Source organism: Eurytemora carolleeae, unplaced genomic scaffold (assembly GCF_000591075.1).
Source record: "Eurytemora carolleeae unplaced genomic scaffold, Eaff_2.0 scaffold841, whole genome shotgun sequence".
Lineage (NCBI taxonomy): Eukaryota > Metazoa > Arthropoda > Copepoda > Calanoida > Temoridae > Eurytemora > Eurytemora carolleeae.
The window spans coordinates 81223-101030 of NW_019396734.1; the positions used below are offsets into that span (position 1 = coordinate 81223).

Here is a 19808-nt window from a genome sequence, read left to right on the forward strand (position 1 = left end):
AAAACATATCAAATGACGTAAACCGTAGACCAACCTAAGAATTGCGTTTTAAGAGTGTAAAAAATGAAGAAACTCTGAACAATTTTTTATGTTGAAAAAATAAATCGAATCGAATTAATGGATTTTTCAGAGCCAAATCCTGAATTCATTTTATCCAAAAATGCACGAATATTTGAAAAATCAATATTTACAAGGACGAATTCAATGCATTACAACTTGCATTTGCATTTATCAAAAATTAAGTCAATCAGTAATCGAAACATGAACACTTTTAAAAATCTAATTACGAAACGCCCCCCTTTTCCCTCCCTTTTATTAGACCGGTATCCTCTTTTTTAATTAAAATCACATTTCTCATTTTTTAATTCAGTTATCCAATCCTCACTTTTTAGTTGAACCATCCCCTCAACTCTTTTAATTGAACCACTGGACACTCCCCTCCTAGCTTCATATAAGACCCCCCCCCGACCAATTTTTTTGTTTTGACCACCCCTTCCCGCTTTAAAGGGACTGTAAGCGTAATTTCAAGTGACCCTGTATGCAAAGATGCCAATGCCCGATTTACAACGGTACTCTTTTAAAGCAAAATATACAAGGTTGCAATTTTTTTTTCGTTCGAATAATACAGAGTTGGTTACCCAGAAATGATACATCAATAATTCGACCTGACAATCTTAAAATATAGCGCCCTGGAGATTGAATATTCTTTACTGACATGTGTATAAAGTTTCCTAGAAATATGTAAAATGATTTGGTAAAAAAGAAACAGTTTACAGCTGAAGGAAATCTAAGAAAAGACTAATTAAAATTCAATATAGTCGTCTCTAAAGGTAACCCTGTAGATGATTAGGAAGAACAATAAACATCTTTTTATTTGTGTAATTTGAGAGATTCATGGGTAAAGGTAATGGTGTATATTCAAGATGGCAGGGGCAGGGGGATGGGGTTCTGAATCATGCGGTTACAACTTGCAATATGCATTTATTTGCATTTCTAAGAAAAAGTTTAGAACATGAAAATAATTTGATCATCTTGCTCCAAGCCACGCAATTTATCAAGTGCACATTTGACACAAAAATATCCTTTTTTTGCTAAAAAAAGCAGGGATCATATTTGAAACTTCTTGCCAATGAAAAAAATTTAAATTTTAAGGGGGTTTTGTAAAATAGTTTTGCTCAAAGGGACTGTAAGCGTAATTTCAAGTGAACCTTCATACAATGATGGCTGTGCCCAATTTACAAAGGTACCCTATAAAACTTTGTCTGATCAAGTAAGAATTAGAAATCTACGTTTATAATTTTGAAAACTAATTTTTAATTGTGGTTTCTCTACAAAAGTATCTGGTGCATTTCAACAGCAGAAACTGTATGAACAAGTTCAATAAATGCAAAAAAAGAAGCAGGAATTATATAGGAATTATCAGAAATAAACATTTTAAAACCTGTAAACACGACCATCCCTTCCACGTTATTGATTAGGGTACCGTTGTGAAACGGGCATTGCCATCATTGTATCAGGGTCCTTTGAGTTTACGTTTACAGTCCCTTTAAGGACAGTAGGGTTTGTGTTACAGGACTGTTGGAATCCCATTTGGTAATTTTAAAATCTCAAGTACTCACTACAACTTTTAAAAATTGAGTTGTGTTTACGAATTTAAAATTTACATTTTTGAAAATCCATTAAGAAAAGCATGCAATTATTGTTCACGTGCTGATTTTCTGAAAAATGAAAAAAATTGTCTGTAAAACTTTTCCAAATTTTTTAAAATTCAAGAACATTTTTCAAGATAAGACAGTGCTCGCCCCCCCCCCCCCCCCCCCAATTTACAAACCCATTGCTATTTGTGAAGTAAATAGGCTTGTGATAAAGTTCTATGCAAAATGTTGATGAGATGGGTAAAATGCGCGAGAAATATGAATTAGATAGAAAGAGAGTTAATGAGGATGCGCCTGCGAGTATATAAAGAAGGTGTGACCCTTGAATCTTCAGTCTTCTGGAAGCAGTACTCGTGGGAACACCTGTAGGCTACAACAATGGCTCCTGTTAAAATGGTATAACATAAAAATTACATATATTTCTTTAAATTTTCAAAAGCTTGGTAATTTTCATATTTTTTGATAAGATGTGATAAAATCCTAGATTTCTGGATGGTAAAACAAATCTTCAAAAACGGGCAACATTAAAACAATTAAATTGTACCTTGTTCACCTAAAGGTCCTGCTCTTGGAATAGCAATGCAAAATGGTAATGGTCTTTCATTAAACCTTGAGACACTCCTTCAATCTGTGGACAGCAGAAAGAAAACCCTATTTTTTGTTGAATTTAAATCCTTTGTGAGCCACACCTTTACACAGTAAAGAAAGGTCTTCACCGACATGCTGATATTTTGCCAAAATTCATCATTTAAATTGCTGGATCACAAAAGTTTTTGTGGTTTTATCTTTAGGTTTTTACATTTTAAATCTAATATTATCAATATTTCCTTAGATCTTGTCCCTACTTCTGGTTGGAGGAGCATACAGTGCTCGAACCCTTCGTGGCAATTCCCAGGATATTCGTGGTCAACGGTCCCTCCTTAACACATTCCCTTTCAATGCTCAAGGAGCTGATGCACACGCACATGATCATCATGCACATGTAGAGACACCTGCCCGTCTTATCCCATCTCAGAGTATTGCTCCTCGTGGTGATCGTCAAGGAGCTGCTGATACTGATGTTAGCTTCCCTGCTGTTGCTGCTTCAAGTCCTGGAGCTGATGGCAAAAGATGTATTGACAAGGTTGAGATGGTTGAGGAGACTGAATATGATGAAGTTGTCCAGTGTGACCATTCCTACGACAGAAGGTGTCACACCACCTATGTCACCAACTACGAGTCCCAGCAGGAGGAGGAGTGCGAGGAAAACTTCAGAAAGAACTGTTTCATCAACTACGAGAAGATTGCCTTCAATGAGACAGTCCAAGTATGCAGAACACCTCTTGTGAAGGACTGTGATGTCCAAGGACCTGAAATCTGCAGAACTGAGTATGAATCAGAGTGCTGGACCAAGCAGGAAGTTCACGATGTTGAAGATGATGTTGTTGAGTGTGAAACCATCCAGGATGAGAAATGTGCTGATGAAACCTCTGGATACACCACTCTAACCAAGTGCTCCAAGTGGCCTAGAGAAGAATGCAAGGTTACCAAGAAGAAAGTGCAGAAGTATACCCCTATCACTGGATGTACCAAGGAGCCCAGGGAGCTATGTGCCCCTGCAGGATGTGGGTTCAAGGAGGGAGCTGAGGAATGCTTTGACAAAACACAGACTGTTGTCCAGGATGCTCCCAAGGAAGAATGCTCCCTAGAACCCCAGAGAACCTGTGCTCATGTCACAAAGCTGGTTCCCAAGTTAGAACCCACTGAGGAGTGTGTTGATGTTCCTAAGGAGGTGTGCACAAGAGCCAGAACCAACCCCAGGAAGGTGAAGAAGCCCGTTGTTAAGAAGTGGTGTTACACTCCTTCCGCAGAATCTGGTCTTGCTTAAATTTGACAGTTCTTTATTTCAAAATCCTAAAACAAAATGACGAAAATATGAATGCGCGAAAGTGAAGTCAGTAATTGACAATTAAGACTAATTAAAATTGTTTTATTTCTTCTTAGTCAACATCTATGGAAACAATGGTTAAAGGAAGTGCATTCATTGGTGCACTTAACTTAAACAAGATTACAACTGCCTTTATCAAAATTAATTTGCAATTTTAAACAGACACAAGACAAATGTTCTAAAAAAGTGACATCCTGTACAATATACATCATGAGACTTCCAAGACAGCAGAATTATTGCCAGCCTTAGCAGACTTAATTGCCAGAAGCAACTGGCTGACTTTGTTGCCAAAAACTGCCAACTCACTTTCTTGCCTAGTCATTCCCATTGTAAATTCCCATCTATATTTTCAAACTGCCGTTTCACTCATATACATGCTTATATTAATCTGAATAAAAGATATCAATTGTATTATCATTTATTTACCAATGTAAGTATTTTGATTTTTAAAACTCACCGGTATCCATGATAAAGGTTTAATCTTTGTTAAAGAATTACAAGATTATCAACAAGATATTTTCAATATTTTGGTTTAGAATTGGGGAAATATTCTTGTTTTTATTGTCAACAAGAGAGAAAAAAGGTGTAAACCGTTACATGGCAAAAAAACTAGGACACAATTATAAAATATCTCTAAAAATTCAGAAAGTTTATCCTTTATAATAATAGTTTTCAAAGTGTAGCTGTAAGGTAAACTTTATAAAACCATTAAAACACACACTTTAAATATTAAATTACTTTCTCTAACACAAAAACTCATTCATTCATAAAAAAATTATTTATCAGAAGTATTATTGATCATAGCAGGGACTTACAATTACTGTTAATTTACAAATTCGTTTAATACAAAAATATACAAGGAATTAGTATCATTTTATACAAAAATCATTCAAATCTTGCAGCGATTTTAAAGACTAGATGGTTGTTTCCAAAATTATCACTGAATTCAAATAGTCAAAGATAAAGAAAACAACGCAATGCAATTTTTAAACCATATAATTGAACTTAAAATTGATAAACTCACAGGCACTGGTTAATATTTAAACAAATGGAAAAAACTCTTGTTGTTTCAAAAGTTTCTGAAATTCCTCTTTTTAAAATCATTTCAAACTCTTTCTACATAGAAGGCAGAAAATATAACTGAAGCATTTGGCACATTAAAACATAAATTGATAAAAGTCTAAACCCAGTTTAGGCAAGAGGTCTTGTAATGGCAAAATACAATGAGTTGAAATATTTTAATATTAGCTATGTTTAATCTATGTATTCTTCAGATCACCACCAAGCTAGGTAAAGAAATTATAAGGCTGAGTGGCCTGTTATGGAAGTTAGTGCTATGCAATCATCTTTTCCATTGTATTCTTTTGGTCAGAAAGCTGCTGAAGAAACTTTAAGGCACACTATTATGAGATTAATAGCATATGATACGCTTTGCCAGTATTTGCCTGCTGAATATGTACCACAAGAAAGGTATGGCGAGTTAATTGTCTGGATCATTGAAGGTTTTGATGAAAATGTAAGGCCTAAGTCCACAAGAGATATGAGATATGTATGGCCAATATATTCTTTATGTTTGCAAGCTGATGAAGACCATAAGTAATGCAATATTGGTTGCCAATGGCCATGAAGTTTTCTATAATAAAGAATAAGTCAAAAAAACAGGTGTCCAAGATGGTATTTAGTACCATGAGATACGCTTTGCCAGTGTATTTTCAAGATCAGCAAGTTGTTGAAGAAAGCCAGCATTAGGGCGGATGGGGCGGGACTGCCGGATTGTCTCCAATGCCTGAACAAAAATGCAGGAAGATGAACGATATATTTTGAAAATTTAGGTGTGGACAAATTTTATGTACATAATACATAATGGAGATATAAAATGTGATTTACCTTTCCCCCTCTTGTTTTAAAACACTTTTATTGTAAATAACAAGATTTAAAAAAGGAAATGGGGGGAAGGGGAAAGGGATTTTTTAACATTTCGACCGTTAAGATACATTTTAAATTCTTAAAAACCTACCCTTGTTGAAGTCATGTTGTGCTTCATCATAAGATAGGCAGCTACACATGTTGCTGATCTAAGATTATCTATGGTAAAAAAGTAGTTTTTATCTACCATTAAACATTAAAAATGAAGATCGTTAACAAACAGAAACTATATTACTGTCAGTCAGTTCATATCAAACACATCCAACAATAATCACAATTCTTATGATCACAGATTTGTAAATATATCATGTTTAGGGATAGGCACATGAAGTATCAAACAATAATCATACTTCCCAGAGACACAATCTTGTGAATATCATCTTCCTGAATATGGGTATATGAAGCATCAAACAACAATCATTCCTATATGGCACAATGTTGTGAATAACATTTTTACCTGAATAACATCATGTAGCAATGCAATATTCACACTTCCCATGATAGCAATGTAGTGAATATCATGTTTAGCTGGACAAGCTGGTTCTTTCCATTTTACTCAAAGCTTTGTGAATCCTACTTTGACCAGCTGGGCTACCAAGCTACACTGATTATACTTCACCAAGAATTCTATTACCTGGACCAGCCCATGAAGCAGTTAACAACTATCACTCCTCCTCCACTTACAGCTTTGTGAATGAAATCTGTTGTTCTATGAAAATATCTAAACAAAAGTGATACAGAGCTAGTGCATATCCAAAAGAAAATCTTTAAAAACATTGTCAAAAAAAGAAACTTGAAAAAAAATCAGGTTAAGTATATTTTATATTTTGCTTAAATTAAAATTTTGCATGATTAAGTACTACGAATTATGTACATTTAAGTCTCAATCTACATTATAGTTCTACATGATTAAGTAGTATGTTTTATGTACATTTAATTCTCAATCTACATTAAAGTTCTACATGATTAAGTATTATGTATTATGTACATTTAATTCTTAATCTACATTAAAGTTCTGCATGATTAAGAAGTATGTTTTATGTACATTTAATTCTCAATCTACATTAAAGTTCTACATGATTAAGTATTATGTATTATGTACATTTAAGTCTCAATCTACATTAAAGTTCTTTATGATTAAGTACTACGAATTATGTACATTTAAGTCTCAATCTACATTAAAGTTCTACATGATTAAGTAGTATGTTTTATGTACATTTAATTCTCAATCTACATTAAAATTCTACATGATTAAGTATTATGTATTATGTACATTTAATTCTTAGTCTACATTAAAGTTCTGCATGATTAAGTATTATGTATTATGTACATTTAAGTCTCAATCTACATTAAAGTTCTGGATGATTAAGTATTATGTATTATGTGCATTTAAGTCTCAATCTACATTAAAGTTCTGCATGACTAAACATAATTATTAACAGTCTGTTTAACTCATTTTCATTGTAATTAAAGATTTTATTTTTAACTGTTTTGAAGTCCTAACATTTTTTTCATTTGATTTTAAATCAATGAATCATTGACTTTGCAATTCCTGCAAAATATTACCAAGGGAGTGGTTCAGAACTGAGTACCTTAATAGGTTTTGTTAGCCAGGGGTTGACATTTTTCATATTTTTCTCCCCATCCCTTTTATTTAACAAACATGTATTGTATAAAACTATTGTATATTATTATGAAAAAAGAATACAAAGATATTTCCAATAAAAATCAGAATTTATAAAAAAGTTTCTTATCGATTAGTGAATATACTTAATATCGTGAAAAAGGCAACTTCAAAGTTGATTGTAAATGTTAAACAAAAAGTAGTTTTGTTGCAAAACTGTTGGGCGTGTTTATTGCTTAAACCTTTTGAGAGAGTTTATAAATCATCCTGAAGTTTAAAGTTTTACCTTGAAATATTAGATTGTGGCAAATCGTCAACATGAAAGCCATAATACTGGATTCCGTGACAGCTGTATTTCCCGGGGTTTACAACCACGTGCTGTTCAGCGGTATTCAGCACGTGGGTTACACCTATACCTACACAACAGCTGATTTTTTTAATAGAAAACACCAAATCTGTCAAAAGAATAAAACCTAAAATGTTGTTAGCAATATCAAATAATTAAAATCATTTCGAAACTACAAATTTTTTGTTCGAATTTGATAATAGAATGAAAAGGATATCTGACATATTTAGCTGCTGCAACATAACTTAAAATTCGGAAAAGGAATTGATTCTTTGCCTCAAACTCTGATTTTCTAATCCCTTTATCTTTTCAATCCAATGTCTTAGACTTTAGATATTTCAAACTATGCATTATGTTTGATCAAATAATCCAAATTTAAAATATCAAAGGTTTAAACCATCCGGTTGCAGAGATATAAAAGGAATAGAACATTTGAGTTTTTGGTAAAATCTCAGTTCCTTTCTTGAAAGAACAATCAGCTTAAATAGGTTTTAATTAAATTGAAAAATCATTTCATATGAAAACATGTCACCCACTAATTACAGTCTACAGTAATAAGCTTTAATTTTTAATAAAAAAACATCTCTTGTAGACCATAGGCCATACAGTTCAATGCTCAAGAATTATGATTACATTTTAAATTTTTAATTCAAGCTCAAATTGTTCTGATCGAAAAACGAATTGCCAATTACTAAAAGATAAGAAATATATTAATTTGATGGATATTACCTAGTAAATAATCAATATTAAGAATAGTCTCTCCATTTCCAATGATGATCCCGTTGAAAACCTGAAGAAAATATGATCATTTTTTAAAATCTTAAAAAATAAGTAACTTATCAAGTTTATAAATTAAAAAAAATACATACATGGTTACCCACAAAGGATGAGACTGTAAAGACGACATAAAACTCATAAAATACGACGAATACAAGGTTAAATTAAGTCTTCTGCATTGAATATTGTCCTGTAATGACAACGAAAGAAATTAGTTCAAAGTTGCAGAGAATCCTAAATATAAGTTAATATTAATTCTGTCCAGTCGTCTCTGAAGTCTCATCATTTGTGGGTAACCCTGTAGAATAATTCTGGTACAAAGAACTTTTATCATAAAAAAGATTAAAAAAGATAAAAGCCACCACTTTACCCTCCGCAGTACAGTTTGCAGAGTTGCAAATTTTTGAGACGGAGAAATGAAAAATCTTTTTAAACAATCGAGGTCCTGATTAAACGTCCAGTGGGTCTCTGAACTTTAGAATCCATTTTTACCCATGTAATGCAGATTTTTCGTTCATGCTATTTTATACTACAGTGGTAGGCGATTATATCAATACAATGAAGACGACTTTTGATTTTAATTTTGATTTATATCAAGCTGTTAAACAGCCTGGATACACATAAACATAATATTCAAGAGAAGCTTCTCTTGTATTACTTGTAAACTTGCAATTTGAATAAAGCTTGCAACAATAAAAAGTAACAAAGTCGTTTTCATTGTATTGATATAATCGCTTACCACTGTATATATTTTAAATATAGCACCTGAAGTAGGAGCTACTTAAATTTATTTACGAATTTTCAAAGTTCAAAATATATATGACTGAAAATATTTCCATACAGGCTTGATTAGCTAGTAGTTAGTTGTAGTTGGTTTTAGGTAGCATTGAGAGATTTTTTAGTTTTTGCATTTACCTTGTCACAATCTGCTCTCATAGATTTTTAAGTTTTTGTATTTACCTTGTCACAATCCACTCTCATAGATTTCTTAGTTTTTGTATTTACCTTGTCACAATGTGCTCAAATAGATTTTTTAGTCTTTACATTTAACTTGTCACAATCTACTCTCATGGATTGTTTAGTTTTGTATTTACCTTGTCACAATCTACTCTCATGGATTGTTTAGTTTTGTACCTTGTCATAATCTACTCTCATGGATTGTTTAGTTTTGCATTTACCTTGTCACAATCTACTCTCATGGATTGTTTAGTTTTGCATTTACCTTGTCACAATCTACTCTCATGGATTGTTTAGTTTTGTATTTACCTTGTCACAATCTACTCTCATGGATTGTTTAGTTTTGTATTTACCTTGTCACAATCTACTCTCATGGATTGTTTAGTTTTGCATTTACCTTGTCACAATCTACTCTCATAGATTGTTTAGTTTTTGTATTTACCTTGTCACAATGTGCTCAAATAGATTTTTTAGTCTTTACATTTAACTTGTCACAATCTACTCTCATGGATTGTTTAGTTTTGTATTTACCTTGTCACAATCTACTCTCATGGATTGTTTAGTTTTGTATTTACCTTGTCACAATCTACTCTCATGGATTGTTTAGTTTTGTACAAACATTGTCACAATCTACTCTCATAGATTTTTTAGTTTTGCATAAACCTTGTCACAATCTACTCTCATAGATTTTTTAGTTTTTGAATTTACCTTGTCACAATCAACTCTCATAGATTTTTTAGTTTTTGTATTTACCTTGTCACAATCTACTCTCATAGATTTTTTAGTTTTTGTATTTACCTTGTCACAATCTACTCTCATAGATTTTTTAAATTTTGTATTTACCTTGTCACAATCAACTCTCATGGATTTTCGTTCATCATAATCAGTAGAGGACCGAAATCCGGGCATAACTCTAAATATTTAAAAATTTAAATTAAATCTAAGGGGCAAATTTTTTTACTCTCCCCCCCCCCCTCCGATCAAGACTTTTTCATTGCTAAGAAAATCTTAACTTGCAGAGAATTATGATAATAATAATAATACAGAAGATTAATCATAGTTATCTATTTTGAACATCACCTTCAAATGGTAAACTATTAAATGGTAACCAATTAAATGGTAAACTATTAAATGGTAAACAATTTAATGGTAAACTATTAAATGGTAAACTATTAAATGGTAAACTATTAAATGGTAAACTATTTATTATATTATCTGGCAGAAAGAGAAGCCAATTCATTGCAGAGACACAGATTGTTTAAATAAAAAACGAGTTCAAGTCTCATATTTTTTGAGTAACCCTGCCGCTGTGCTCAGCACGTGAGTAGACAGAGAAATTGATACATCTAATATTTTCAAATATCTTTAATCGTGTTTTATCTTCAAATTTGTTTTTATTTTGGCAGAACTTAGTCAGGTGACTAATTACAATCGACATGCTTTCAACTGCAAGATTGACTTTCACCAATTAAATTAGAAACAAGGTTTATATCTTAATACGAATGATTTCCTTTATAACCCCTAAAGGAATTGAGTTTTTGTCACAAACTCTGATTTTCTGATTTTCACGTGGATTTAACGGTTCTGTCAATATTTCAGAAAACTGTGACTTTCGATCACAATTTGACCCCTTTAACATAATTTTATAGCTTTTTATCTAGTTTTTTGTTGGCATATAGATTTTGATTTAAAAAGTATTATATAAACAAATCTGTAAGTCTAAAGACTGTTGAGTTATAGACGAAAACACGTTTGATTTCAAATAAAAGAAACCGAATGCTTCTCTCTCTGGTTAGTTCGGGGTGATATTTGCATTTCAATGTCGGAGACCTTAGATATTTCAAGCTATGAATTATTTTAGATCAAATAATGATAGTTTGAAATATCAAAGGTTAAAACAATCAGGTTGCAAAGATATAGCGATTTGAAAATCAGAATTTGTGGTTAAAACTCAGTTCCTTTAGCAATGACACATAAAATAGTAGAGCTTGAAGGGACTGCAGTTAAGGTAAAATTGGCGAAAATATTTTAGGAGTTGATCGAGACCAATATTATTTCAATCTGATGTCCCTGTCTCGAGAAAAGGATAAAAAGAAAACTGTGTCAATGTTATGAAAAAAACAAAAAAGATGGAATCGTTGAATGTTTCCAATCCAAACTCCTCTTCTTGAGAAGCTATTGAGAATATCAACAACGTTTTGGATTTCTAATACAGGGTGTCCCACAAAACATGACAGTGGTTGAATAGTAAACATCTTTTTCCAAAAGGATTTGAGTTTTTGCCACAAACTCTGATCTTCCAATTCCTATAACTTTGAAACCCGTTTTCCAAGACCTTTGATATTTCAAACTAATAATTCTGTTAGATCAAATAGTTTGAAATATCAAAGGCTTACACCATAAGGTTGCAAAAATATAGGGGTTAGAAAATGCGAGTTTGTGGCAAAAACTCGATTCCTTCATATAGTTCTTTGATGCCAAACAGAATGATAAAAAACATCACATGGTTCTCATATTATAGTAAAATTGATTTAAAAGTAAAATATATTTGAGGGAAAGATTTTTTTATCTAGATGAACTGCAAAATGTCTTCAATATCTTATATAATATATGGAAGAAGACATTCAATACTATTTACTAGCTGTCATGTTTCGTGGGACACCCTGTATGTAAAAGCATAAATTTCCTCTTTCATAATGATGCCAAGTCCATTAGCGCCTGATCCAATCAGGGTTCAGCCATGTGTTTGTTGTCTATTCTGAACAAAGAGAATAGATATATATTAGAGGGGAATTTACCAGAAAAAGTGTAAAACGGCCAATTTGTTGTACTGTTTCCATACAGCAGGTGTACTTAACATATTTATGCTATATAACCTTTTGGGCCCTGGAATATCATTTATAGAAAATCTCAAATTAATATGAACCAAAATATGAAAAAGGCTGGTTTCATAATTGACCAATGATCATTTCACATAGACTCTATGTCTTTCACTTTACAAACGATGATTTTCCGTTAAAACTATAAATCAAATGATGTTTAGGGAACATACTGTATTAATGTACTCTACTGCATATAATTTGTGAACATTTCCATGATTTGTACACTTTGAACTCCCTTTCAGGCTGAAAGGGACTGAAAAAATTCATACAGAGAACCAAATTCCGCTCTAATATATATTCTATTCTCTTTTATTCTGAAACAATAGAAATAGTATGGCGGTAACATCTATCTTTCTATCCATCTCATTATCCAATTAGAGATATGAATCATTCAATCGGCGCTATCAGTAAATGGAAATATTTACTTCTACTGAAACTGTAGTGAGCTACGAGGCAACAAAGTTGGACCAGTAATACCTGTGTTCACGTGTCCGGGTGTGTACAATAGAATCAATCAATTCATCTCTTGTTCGTTCTTTTGGTATACTCGGAGATTTAAGTCGTAGGTTTCGGTTGGGGGGCGTACTCGGCCTTTCAGATCTAAATAGAAAATCAACTATCCTAAATCTTTAGGAAAGGGGGCATCCACCAATTTTATTGAAGGGTGTGTGAGGGCACTTCTTTTATGGTTTCTTTTTACTATTTTCATTTTTATTTTTTATTTTACTTGAAAAAAATATTTGGAGAGAAAATAATTTTTTACAATTTAATCATATTTTTGCCATATTATAATTACTTTTTTATTTTCTCATTGATTCTTTTGTAAAACACATTGATTTTCATTTAAAACATCTTCAGTGCATCTCCAAGACATTCGAAGAGAAAGTTTAAAAAATAATAATTTGGATTTAGTATAAATGTAAAATATTTCTGAAAAAAATAGTTTAAAATGGAGTGTATGTATTGCAGTGTTGAAAAGTTCCCTGCTATGTTGAGCTTATCAGTTACTTCAAAGTGCTCAAGATTACAAAAACCTACAGTAAAAAGATAACTGTTTAACTCCACAAAGTTTGAAGAAATATTAGATTTAAAAGAAATTGACTTTGGGGAAACATTTCGATGTTTGAAAAAAATTTCGATATCTAAACTGACAAATTGATAAACAATACAGGCTACATTGTTTTATTCCAATGATCTTTATATAATTATAATCTTGAAACATTCAAAGAGACAATGATCGTTGCTGTTTAAGAAGCTATATTTTTTTGTAAATCACATTTCTCGGATTTTCCGTTTAAAGGAACTGAGTTTTTGCCACAATCTAGTTTTTTCCAATCCATACATCTTTGCAACCTGACGGTGTAAACCTGTGATATTTCAAATTTAGATTATTCGGTCCAACATATTTCATTGTTTGAAATATCTAAGGTCTACATCATTGGGTTGCAGCGATTTTTGGCAAAAACTCAGTTTCTTTGCGCAATTTCAAAAATAATAAATGTCGATATTTTTTTTCTGGCAATATTTGTCATTTTTAATCTTCTATAAACCTTCCCCGGGGTCATGTAAGTTGCTACAAAAAACCTGGGCCAGATCACAGTGATCCAAAGATTGCAAGCTCAAAACTCTATCAGCATTTTGCCAATTAGTCCTACGTTAAACCAACCAAATGCTTTAAGATTATTCAATGTACATGTCTAGGATTAAAACAGATTATAATTGGTCAATGTGGTCAAATCAGAGGTCAATGTGTTGTGACACTTTTTCAGTCTGGATCAATGTGCCATTAGTTTCGTCGTTTGGACGTTTATTGGATACAAACAAATACCAACAAGTAAAGAAAAGTTTGCCTGTAGGATGTTCTCTGCCTGCTATCCCGACCATCTTGGTGGCAGAAAATAAACAAAAAATAAGAAAAAATTTTGAAATTTTAGTTTAATTGTTAATGGTTGTATTATTCAAACTCAAATAACCAAACTTTACAATCCAAAATATTTTTAGTAATTTCATGAAAAATTTGCTGGATATTTATAGAGGAATTGAGTTCTGACACAAACTCTGGTTTTTAAATCCCTATATTTTTGCAACCCAATGTCGTAGACCCTTGATATTTCAAACTATAAATTCTGTTTGATATAATAATCTTAGCCAGTTTATAATTCCAAAGGTTTAAATAGTTAGGTTGCAAAGATATAGGATTAGACAATTAAAGTTTTACGCAAATTTTACAAAATTTTTCGTAAAATAATTATTAATTTTAGTTCATGTATTCCTTCCTAATCCTGAGGGGGGTAGAGAGTTTCCTCTAGACACTGTAGTCCCCCTAGTAGGGGTGCTCGACAAATTTCTGAAACATTTTAAATATATGCAAAAGGTGAATTTCAGATTTGATTCTACGGATCAATTTCTTTTCAATGATGAAATTTGTAATTACAATTTTTGTATTTGCAGCCATTTAAAGACACTTTAAGTCAAATCTTTCTTTTCATAAAATTAGAAACATTTAATTCATTAAAGGTTTAAACTTGTAACTTCTATAACTCTATAAAGATTACCGAAAATATATTTTTTTTAACTATAGATATCACGCACCTCTGCCTCTTTAGTTAAAGTAAATAACCAATATGCAGCATGAAGTCTGACCGCGTCAACCTTGTTGCACCGGCTAGTCCTGTCCATAGAGCTAGGTACAGACAGTACAAACTTGGACCGAAAAGGTTGACCCGGCTCGGAAATTCAAATGTACTACGGCTGCCCGTGATATATGTTTTGTATATAGAAATGTATGCAGTCGTAACAGTTAAAAAACGGAACGAAGACGACTTGCATTTTACTTTTTACTTGTTAGAAATTTTTCTTTATTTATTAAATGTTTTACCTATAGTTCATAGGAGTAGGATATGCACTAACATTTGCATATCTGCTTGAGTAATCCTTATATCTGAATATATAGATAATAATGATGATAATAATAATAATAATAATAATAATAATAATAATAATAATAATAATAATAGTAATGATAATACAATACGATATCCAGGTTGGTAAAAAATTGCCAATGCGATAAATACATGAAGAAAAAAGTCGAAATCCGCAAGAGAATTTATGTTAAGTGGTAATTTTAAACATGTTTAAGGCAAGGAAGGATTACAGACTGTTTAGCGGTATTCAGCTCAGAAAGCTTTTAAGTTTAAAAGAATTTTTGAGATTTTTTACTTTGATGTGAAGACACAACAAAACTTCTTTATTACAATTTCTATATTAAATTTTTAAGGCCTTGAAGAAAATGGATATTTGCCACAAACTCAGATTTTCTAATCTCTTATATCTGTGTACCCCAGTGTTGTAGATTTGTTGAGATTTCAAACTATGAATTCTGTTAGATGAAAAAAAATTGTACATAAGATTGAAATTGGGGGTTACCTAGGACGAGAGGAATATCCGTCGCTATACCCTCCATAAGGGGAAGAGAACATTTTAATCCTGAAATAAAGACGACATTTTAAACTGGCGGAGACTTGAGCGTATTTGATTTGTTTACAAGAGACTTATTAAATCAGTACTGAGTCTGCACAATTACTGTACTGTACTGTGTAGTGTGACTGTACTGTGTTACTGTGCACAATTACTGTACTGTACTGTGTAGTGTGACTGTACTGTGTTACTGTGCACAATTACTGTGTGTGACTATTTTAAGTCAAAACTTGAATCAAAAGTCATCTTTCTTTTCCAAAGTATTCTATACAATACAGCTTTAAACTATTAAAGGGAAAAATGTGCATCAATATAGAGGACTGCGGTACCAGCTTGAAACCTTTTTCTGATCAACAAAGCTGGAAAACAGCGTGAGTTTTCTAGCTTGATAATGTTCAATTCTAATAATTCCGTCATTGTTTTCTTGCAATTTAAATACAAAAGTTACTTTTGTACAGAAACCAAATTAAAATTAATAATTTTTCTTAAAATTATAAACATGGCCACGGTCCCTTTAATCAGCTGACAACATCAGTTTAAGAGTAAGGTGTTTCTAACCAAAAAGATTATTAAGTATACAATAGATGGCAGCGTAGTATTTGTACACTCTCAGTACAGCTGTATTCTTACATCACAAGTGTCAAATCAGTTTTATGTGTCTGACAAAATTATTAATAATAGTGATAATTTTAGAATAAAGAGCTTATCTTTCAGTGAAAAAGAACTACTTTTTTTTGTGTTATTTATTTTCTGGTTTTACACTTTTTTATTCAATCTTAGAAAACATGTCAACTAATGTGAGAAAATTTCGTTTTCCTTGTTAAATTTGACACTTGTGACGTCTTGTATAATTGATCCATTTCTCTGTTGCCACATATTGTACTTGATAATCTATTTGTTTCTAACTCTGTTAAAATATTACTATTAACTTCTTTTAAATAAGAAAAATTAAATTTGAAGTGACTTTCCCAAAAATATACTTAGTTAAAGAAAATTCAAATTTAAAAAAATCTTCACAAAGAATTAGATTTTTAAACTTTTATTAACATTCTACACATTGATGCAGCTAAGGTGACTTTAAAGTAATGCATGTGTTAAAGATTTGCTAAGGACACCCTGTGACCGTGTGTAGGCTAGCATGGGCCGGTCAATCGGCAGGTCAAGGACGTTTTATACTTTTTTACTCAACTGCAAATATAGGATTGAACTGGGCGTTTTCACTAATCAACATTCTCAACTTGGAAAACCGTCGACGAAAGAAGTAACTAAAAATGTCATTTGAAAATGTCATTACAAGAAAATCATTTTAAAACTTAAAATTTGTGATTTTGTTCTCGAAAAGATTTGATAATAAGAGCAATGTTTGAATGCATCATTGTATATGCAAAGGGTTACCCACAAAGGATGCGACTTCATATTTAAAAAACGATTGTACGAAATTAAATTATTAAAAGAATTAAATTAAAAAAATTTTGGATTTTATTGTTCACCTTAATCAATTATCTAACTGGGAATACTAGTTTTGTAACACATCAAGGGAGTGTTTACGATAACTAAAAGTGGGTATAGGTTGATGATGGATTGAATTTGATATCGATTCCTACTAATTTTACTTCTAATCTGAGGAGAAAGGGGTTAAAAACGACTCATACCACCTTCTAGAACCCAAACTAATTCAAGACTTGCATTGTTTTACCTAGACCGTTATGAATATAGACATGTCAAAAATGCAAGACACTTGTTTCTAGTTTGAGGTCTAAATTAGTTGTGGACAAAACACTGTTATATTTTTTGCTTGAGATGTTGGACATCTCCATCTGATGCAGGTTTATTTGAGTCTTTTACCAAGTAGGGAAAACTAAAAGGAAGTGATGAAGCATTTTTCATCGAATTAAAAAAGCACCCACACGGCATTTAGAGATCAAGCGTTGAAAGTTGCCCAAGGAAGTTACCTGCCCCGTTGAATTACAAAAAGATAGAAACCAGTTAAAGACACTTTCTTGGCTGAGCGCTGCGTATTGAACCTCAANCGGAGTTAGAACAGGCTCTCTCTCTCTGTCTTGTAATTCAACGCAATATGCGCACGTAACTTCTTCAAGCTCTGCCTCAAGCGTTCAAGGTAAAAAAATCAACACGAATGTACCAACTTCCTCTGCTGTCTGGGTGTAAAAGTTAAAAATCAAAGGACATTATTAGACAACTTAGAGGCTTTTATAAGGCAATACAAATGTTGATGATGAATTGATTATATAACATCATGAGAAGCACATTATTTCCGAAATGAAAACTACATGTCTACACTTGTGTAAAGAGTATGCAGAGTACAGTGTACACTAGTACGAGAGATCTGAAACTACTGAATGTTTATAGAAAGTCCTGAAGTTAGGACAAGTATTTTTTGTTGGGAATTTGCCAATTTTTTATTGTTTAGCACAACTACAAGGACAAAGTACATGCACACTTTTTTAGGCAACGTTTATTTATAGAGGGTTAAGAATAGAGACTTGCATTTTTAGTGATTGACTGATTGATTTGTGAATAGATTGATTTACAGAAAATGAATTAAGTACCAAATCATAAATTTTTTCGCCAAAATTGAAATATGTTTTTTTTTCTCGGTTGAAACATAAGAAAAGAAATTTAAAAAGGATTGATAATAACAAGGACTTTATTCGATTAAACTGCAGAAATTTTTGTTTTAAATCAAAATTGAAAAGATTTTTTTAATGTTTTAAAAATAAAAAATTATAATTTGCCTGGCAAAATAAACCAAATTGTTATAATAAAATGGGTATCGTTGTGAATATGCAACTCACTAATTAAAAAAAACAGAGCTAATGAAATTACACTGACAGTCCCTTTNAATATCACGTGTTATTTACTTGAGTTTAACGTGAAATGAACCATAAACAACCTGTTCATTCTTCGCAATATCTCCTCAATATGGTTTAATATAAAGGTAAATATCACGTGTTATTTACTTGAGTTTAACGTGAAATGAACCATAAACAACCTGTTTATTCTTCGCAATATCTCCTCAATATGGTTTAACATAAAGGTGAATATCACCCCCCCCCCCTGGTTAAGTGGTAGATTGTATAGTCTACATTATTTAGGCCCTGATCCCTGGTAACCCTGGAAGTTACGAAGACAAAACTTATTAAATCAATATTTTCACAATGTGACAGACTTAAATATCAGTAATAGAAATAACTTGAGTCAGGGATACTAAATAGGTTAATATTCAACCTTTAAAGGGAATGTTGGCCTAATTTCAAGTGACCCTCAATTTCTAGCGTTAAATCGCCGATTCAAAACAGATTTTTTTTGGAGCTTTTTTATTCAAATACCATCTTTTTCTATCTCAAAAAAATTTGAGCCACGATTGAAATTTGTTTCAGATGAATAACAAGGATATCCAATAATTTTTAACATCGATAATGGTTTAAACGATACAGCGATTTGTGAAAATCTTTTAAAAAACGCTTTAGATTACGTCAATATTGACAATCAATTGAAATATTGTTTATTTTCTAAAGATAGATAATTTTTATTTATAACATACAAGTAACTCAGGGATTTATATATCATAAAAGAGCCAAGAAAATTGACAGAATTCAACATGTGTTAGGATAGAAAAATGACAGAATTCAACATGTGTCAAGGTAGAAAACTGACATATTTTCCCTTATTATGGCTCAATTTACATATTTTCCCTTATTATGGCTCAATTTACATATTTTCCCTTATTCCTTATTATGGCTCAATTTACATATTTTCCCTTATTTTGGCTCAATTTACATATTTTCCATTATTATTGCTCAATTTACATATTTTCCCTTATTTTGGCTCAATTTACATATTTTCCATTATTATGGCTCAATTTACATATTTTCCCTTATTATGGCTCAATTTACATATTTTCCCTTATTTTGGCTCAATTTACATATTTTCCATTATTATGGCTCAATTTACATATTTTCCCTTATCATGGCTCATAAAAACGCGTAAAGCGTAAAATTGTGAATCCAGGATTCAACTCTAGAATATTGTTGGTGATTTATAATAACGTTTACAGTCACTTTAAAGGTTAAAATAAGGGGCTAAATGATCCGATATTGTCCGCATATTCGTTAGAAAACCTGCAGGGTCCTTGAGAGTTTTATTTTTACAACGTTTTCTATTTGTTTAAAATAAAAACACGATCAATTCAGAAATAACATTTTTTCATTTAAAA

The 19808-nt window shown here is 31.7% G+C and overlaps 2 protein-coding genes across 2 annotated transcripts; one reads left to right on the top strand and one right to left on the bottom strand.

Annotated features, from left to right (window-relative positions):
• Positions 1–1951: 1951 nt before the first annotated feature.
• Positions 1952–3993, top strand: LOC111707932 (uncharacterized). The gene is made up of 2 exons (XM_023481120.1): positions 1952–2051; positions 2488–3993. Exons 1-2 carry the CDS (start codon positions 2034–2036, stop codon positions 3520–3522), a joined length of 1053 nt encoding a protein of 350 aa, XP_023336888.1. The 5' UTR covers positions 1952–2033; the 3' UTR covers positions 3523–3993.
• Positions 3994–4096: 103 nt separating this feature from the next.
• Positions 4097–15044, bottom strand: LOC111707933 (dual specificity protein phosphatase 3). The gene is made up of 10 exons (XM_023481121.1): positions 14973–15044; positions 14371–14441; positions 13945–13978; positions 12572–12694; positions 10056–10125; positions 8208–8268; positions 7419–7548; positions 6143–6229; positions 5600–5657; positions 4097–5368 (listed from the first exon to the last, which is right to left on the bottom strand). The coding sequence occupies exons 1-10, from the start codon at positions 14981–14983 to the stop codon at positions 5261–5263; spliced, it is 753 nt and encodes a 250-aa protein (XP_023336889.1). The 5' UTR covers positions 14984–15044; the 3' UTR covers positions 4097–5260.
• Positions 15045–19808: the final 4764 nt, after the last annotated feature.

What these genes read in the sequence shown, in the direction of transcription:
- LOC111707933 (XM_023481121.1), bottom strand. An exon ending in ACCCGGACACGTGAACACAG is followed by an intron (nt 10,126 to 12,571) that starts GTATTACTGGTC and finishes TTAAATATTTAG; the next exon opens with AGTTATGCCCGGATTTCGGT. An exon ending in CCACAATCTAATATTTCAAG is followed by an intron (nt 6,230 to 7,418) that starts GTAAAACTTTAA and finishes ACTTTTGTTTAG; the next exon opens with ATATTTTCATAGAACAACAG.